This window comes from Rhea americana, unplaced genomic scaffold (genome assembly GCF_003343005.1).
Source record: "Rhea americana isolate MKP2758 unplaced genomic scaffold, rheAme1 scaffold_53, whole genome shotgun sequence".
NCBI classification, from domain to species: Eukaryota; Metazoa; Chordata; class Aves; order Rheiformes; family Rheidae; genus Rhea; species Rhea americana.
Genome location: NW_028186679.1, coordinates 2551686 through 2557999, shown reverse-complemented (window position 1 = coordinate 2557999; position 6314 = coordinate 2551686). Strand labels below are relative to the sequence as shown.

Sequence of the window (6314 nt, the reverse complement as noted above, 5' to 3'; positions counted from 1 at the left end):
CACTTGTGAGAGAAGTGTTGTTTACCATATGGGGGACACACTGGTAACAAGTGGCATCTTTAATTCAGCCACTCAGAAGCTTTGAGCTGCCTCTTTCCATGCAAAATGCCATTCTTCTGGGCAATAACCACAGTTTCTTTCTAATGCTGAGTGCTGTTGCTGATTGCAACTTGCAAACATGACATTTTAAAATCATTCATTAGAATGAAATTCACATCACAAAAGAGTCACCAAAACAATTTTATTTCCAGTGTTTAAGTGGGTATGCACACAGGCATGATACAGGTTTGGATTCATTAGGTCTTCATGCAGAATTATATTCTCAATAAAAGAAACCAGTTCCATCCAGTATCCACTATCTACACGCCTATGTTACAACATTTATATCAAATCTGGTATCTGAAGAAAAGATACACATGTAATATGTACATTTAAGTTACTTATTTTACAGAAAGATTAAAAATTCAAGTCACATAAAACTCAAAATCTGTATTAAAATTGGAAATATAAAACTCCRAGATTTACTGGAATGCCTAAGGAATGGAAGCTCTGTAGCCACCTGTGTTAACATTTGTAAAATGTAATGAAACTCATTAACAGTAAAACGCATTCATTTGTTTGTAATAAGTTTCTCTAATTTAACAATATGGCACCCTAACAAACCAAATGAATTTATGATGAGGCACTTGTTAGTGACTAAACCAAAAGAACAATTTTTCTGCATACTAATGCCAGGTCAACTCTCAATCATAAAACCATGTATACACTACACAGCATGTTGCATCAGATGCTTTGTTCAACATTTGTATGCAGCCATCAAATATATTTTTTTCTTAAAATATATATATACATATATATATACATATATATATATATATATATATATATACTTCAACTTTAGTGTTCTTCTGGCTGTGACAATGCACTGTGAAGACGTTCCACAGTACACATTGATGAAACCAGCCCAAATGAAGGCTGCATAACAACAACAGTACAGGAAAATATATATATATATATATGTACACACACACATACAAACACAGTTACTGGGAAGTGTAACAGTAAGTTAATGAATTGCTGTAGTGGACATATCTCCCCATTTCAAAGATACTGGTAGAATCGAGATCTAACCACTTGGGTCCCAGACAGTTTATGAGGATGGGCGTCAACTGCTGGGCTAAAGTTGTTTTTGTTCATATTCTGATAGCTTTCACCATTTACCTGATCTGGTGGCTGAAATGGTCCCGATGGTGGTGTTCGGTTAATCAAAGTCAAGCTGCTGGAAGAACTGCCTTCATCTGCCTGCATCTCTGCAGATAAAAGCAGATCTGCCTTTGCATCATCTGCTAGGCTAGTGTTCTCAAGTCTGGGCTTTCCAGTTTCACCCGTATTAAGGTCAGTTGTGCTAGTGCGTAAACGTTCTCGTGCAAGCCAGTCTGAAATTGAGAGGTCCTGGGCTGGACATTTTGGCTTCAACCGATTCACAGCTGAAAGTTCAGATTCCCTCTCTCTACTTTGACTTGGCTCTTGAACTTTCCAAGCATTCAGGACACTTATTTCAGCGAAATCCCTCTGTCCTCCAAGTGTATGCCTTCGCCTGATATTTTTTCTCTTTGCAGTCTCTGCAGGGTTAGATTTTTGATTCCCAACTCCAAACATATCATCTGCAGATGATTTGAGTCGCAGCTTTAACCTATCTGTAATTTTAAGTCTCCAGGTAAGTTCTTGTTTATCAGTCTCACTTCTGGCTGATGTAGCTAAACTGCTTGTTGATCTTCCTTTTTTCATTATGTCAAACATTTTGGTCACAGTAGGCAAGTCCTTCTCACTCTTCGCATCCCCTGAACCCTCACTGTCCGTTTTGTGCCGTGCAGACTTTCTCCTAGACAGTGTATCACATTCAATAAGTTTGTGTGAGCTAAAAAGTCTGCGGCTCTCTAACTTTGGTGTTGAACTTCCCTCAGTACAACTTACTTCACTTTCTTCAGAGTTCCTCCGACTTGTCTTTACCACTTCTGAAACTTTCGCCTTAGACAGCCTTTCAGCAGCAGCACTTGTGGCAAAGACAGGGAAATCACTTTCGCTATCTGTCTCCACAGGACGCCCTTCGCTGATCAATTCGCTTCTTTCATCATCAGCATCTTCTCCCTTGCTTTCTGTCACTGACTGCACCTCAGGGCTTAGCATACTGGCATCTAAGCCAGTTATATATATCGTAGATGAAGTAGTTGAATAATCTGAGGTGATGGAACTGACATCAGCTGTTAAAAACTCATTGTGTTTAATTTCAGGGCTGGCTACTTTTTTGCATGAATATCTGTGCTGGGAAGCCTGGGAGGAAGTGCTAAGCATAGTGCCAGAATCAGACACTGTCTCCTCAACCTGGGAAGACGACTGTGAAATAGGCATTTTAGGGTTATTCTTCTGCATGGTTTGCCGACAGCTGAGATTAGGCGATTTTGTATGTTTTTCATGATAAGGCAGTGAAGGTTCCTCTGACAGGATACTTTCTTTCTTTAACAACTTCTTTTCATCCTTTACAACATTCCCATCTTTTTTACTGCTGTTCTCTTTTTCCTTCAGGACAAACATCCTCTGTTTTCTCCCTGTCTCTCTCTCTTTCTCATATTCCCCTTTAGCTGTGTCCTCTTTTGTTGTATCACCACGAGATGGTTCTGCAAGCTCCTTCTTGAAAAACACATTATCCAACTCATCTTCTGAGCTGCTTGGTTGTGGTTTCTCTTTTGTTTTTTTCCGCTTGCGACTAGCTGCTGCAAAAATGGAGGACACAAGCAGTTCCTTGCTATACTGATCCTTTCCAGAACCCCAAGAACCCTGTTTCAAAGAAGAAAAAAAGAAGAAAAAGGGGGAGTGGGGGAAGGGGAGAGGGGCCTTGATTAGAAGTTGCAAAGAAACAGTCATTAGTCTGAGTCTTTTTAAATACATATCCAGAGAAGAATGATGCCTTTATTYAGGAAATACTTCCATGTTCTTTCTGTAGTCTACATTAAATTGCCTTACTAGTCAATCTGCATCCTGAGGCTTCCACTTTTTATCTGAGTCCTTCCAATCTGACAAAGATTTATTTTTCATGCAGATATTTGGCTTTGACTGATTAATAAGGCAGACTGCTTTAAAGCAAGATGACCTTTTCGAGATCAGTTTGTAACRGAAACTGCTGGACAGACGAGGTCCTGAGAGTGCAGCTTTGATCCCTCCTCTTACCCGTGTGAGAAGGATAGCTTCTCTAGCAAAATTTTTTTTGCTGTTTTTCATCTTTCAGGTTGTATGAGTTTGAAAGCCATACTCAATTCAATACTATTAATACAGTCAAAGCTATACAAAACCCCGATTTAGCTGTAAGTACAGAAAATACACAGAAATAAACAGATTACTTCTAAAGTGAAAAGAAGTCTGACCTTGGAGTAACACAGAAGCAAAAAATAGAAAAGCTCAATGATTCCATTTTGGAAATTTCATTAAAAATATTCTCACTACCCTGACAACACTGTCACCTGGCCACCTCTGTGCTTTCCTGCTTTCTACCCCTTTGCTATTTTTCAGAATGGGAGGACTGGGGCAGGGACTACCCTGTCTTTGACCACTGACCAGTGCTCTTTGCACCTTATAGACATTTGAGAAAAGAAAACAGCAATGTTATGAACAGAAAGGGGGGGGGTGCTTACAGAAGGGGACCTTTAACACAGCAGGACTGAAACTTGCATTTGCTCTATGGATCAACAGCAGCAGCTTAGGTTTCAGCTAACTGAATCTAAGTCAGTGTTCAGACATCTAGGCTCTCTCTCTGACCTGAGGAAAGGAAGAGCCAGACCAGCAGTGAAGGGGCTGTGCTCAGGAAGTCTTTGAAATTCCAATCATTTGTTACTATGCAGCATTTCAGGAGGGAGAGGAAAAGTGAGGAAGGACTGCCATCATGATAACAGTTTTAACAAAAAAACAGGGACATGATTACTGAAAGTATCACAGATAATCACAGAATCAGTAAGGCTGGAAGGAACCTCTGGAGATCATCTAGTCCAACCTCCCAAAGATTTCCTGGTGCTGGTTCTACTGGGGCTTGAACTCAGGACCTTCAGCATGTAAAGCAGATGTGATAACCACCACACTATCTATGTATTAGATACCCTGTCAGAGAATAATATTAAGGACAAAGGGAAAGTTAATTCACCCTAATCATCATCTAATTATTGGGCTCTTTTCCAAGAAGGTGCTTCCATGCTCCATAAATACAGAATTGCAGTGAGAGTGAACTCTGCTGTTGGGATGCCTACTACTGCAGCTTAAATGCAGTAGTGCCATACAAAGTAAAGAATAGAACAAAAAGAGTAAACAGTGTTTTTTTTTTTTTTTAATAACGTTTTCTTGGTGATGAGGCTAAGTGCATATTTCCTCCTGATTCAATAGCTTTTCACAAATTAATTTAAAAGGTTCTGGAAACGATCAAAATTCTCAGTATATGACTTCACGAACCAGCATTAAACAGAAAGAAAAATAATACAATGGCTATATTGAGCAGGACAGACCCAGCAGCAAAGCTGTTCTAATTTGTTTACATGAATATGGATCAGGAAGAGTTGCAGAAGATTTCTAGCAAAGTAACAGTAGGAAAAGTGTTCATGGATAACCATAACATCCTGCTACATGACAGACAAATGCTCTATGCTCTTGATGCAGAGCTGGTAGAGACCAGGAGAAACCAGACACAAGAAACACTTAAATCTTGTTGAGAGCTCTGATACTCTGATGGAAACAAGCATCTGCGCAGCCTGCGATGATCGCTTGCACAATAACTGCCTGGCAGCATGCAAAAACAACCTTCTGAATGGTAGAAGACATCTCCCAAATTCTTGTGCTAGCTGACAAATGCCAATCTTAAACTGATGAACAACAAAGCCACTTACGCTCAGGGACAGCCAGTTACCACTTAAAGGCACTCCTGAGTTAGTTACTGTCCCCATAAAAGATGGGCAAACTCAGGATATTTTTTCATGGGAATGGGAACAGGTRCAATCATATCCTTCTCACCAGAAAGGATATGTAGCAATGTAGCTAGCTGAAATTTCTTCATGGGAATGGGAACAAGTATGATGATATCCTCCTCGCTAGGAAGGATATTCAGCAACACAGCCAGCTGGAACTCTACTTGGAGCCTATCTTGTTGCAAGTGATCCAGGCTGAGCAGGAATCAAGGTTGCTGCCAGATGAAACCTGCATGCATCTGTACTGCTGCTTGCAGGCTTGTGACCACAGTCCAACTGATGCTCTTGCCCTACGCTACTTACAAAAGGTGCTTAGTGAGGGGTAAGCTGCAAATAACACAGCATTCTGACAGAGGCAAAGTGACACCTTGCACCAGAAGAAGGGCTTTTTCAAGGCAGTGGCTGAGCCACCAACAAATATTCTCAGTAAAGCCACTGGGCCAGCATTTCACAACAAACCAGGAGGATGAGCTGAGCACAGGACTTCATACAAACTCGGATACAGCATAAAGCTGTATCACATGCTCGTAGCTGACCAAGATCAACTGTGTGCTGCCAGACCACCCGGCACTACAGACATCCATCCAATATTAATGACTGTTCAACCACAGCCAAAGAGACTGGAAGATCTGTCTGTGGGTCGAATGAGAAATCTGTTGTTAAATCAAGGATTGAACTATTATTGTCCAAGTTCCAGCCTTATTCCCTGCCCAGCAGACTATTCTCCCAACCACAGTAGTACCTTCTAATGAGATTTAGCATGGCAGTCTTCAACCACATGGTTTGGTTTTCTGTAAGAGGAGGAGGACCTTCTGAAAAGAAAAAGCTAAATTCTACATACACCTTATCCAATGAAATAAGAAGATAAAAAATACTGTCTAGGAGTAAGTARTATGCCAACAATAAAGATGAACATACTATATACATTTACCTCTGCTACATAAGGGTCAAAAAGGAGATAAAGGGTTCACAAATACAAGAGTTTGGAACACAGCTGTTTCTACGTCTGCAGCTGACTGCCCTAGAAGATGGAACAAACTGCAAACTAGTGAAATTTTTTCAGGGTAGCACTTCAAAATTAATTGATGAGAAAACAGTATTTCCTCCTATTCAAAAAAATTCTACGTAGCTCTACATTACCTTCACATATAAGCAATTAGTTTAATAAAGCAAGTAAATATCTAACAGATTTCAAATGTTTATTACTATATAATTTCATAAGATGATTTACCTTAGATTTTGCTGAGTCACTAGTAGCTGAATCTGTGGAAAAATTAAAAAAAAAATCTGCTTAGTTCTGTGCAATTTTTTTTT

General features: G+C 39.9%; 1 protein-coding gene across 1 annotated transcript in view; it reads right to left on the bottom strand.

Moving 5' to 3' along the window:
- Positions 1-227: 227 nt before the first annotated feature.
- ARHGAP21 (Rho GTPase activating protein 21) overlaps positions 228-6314 on the bottom strand; it is a 94537-nt gene continuing 88450 nt past the window's right edge. The window contains exons 24-25 of the mRNA XM_085318319.1: positions 6232-6263; positions 228-2835 (exon numbers count right to left, since the gene is read on the bottom strand). Coding sequence (XP_085174445.1) covers positions 1102-2835; positions 6232-6263 — 1766 coding nt within the window. The 3' untranslated portion in view covers positions 228-1101. The remainder of the gene's footprint in view (positions 2836-6231; positions 6264-6314) is intronic.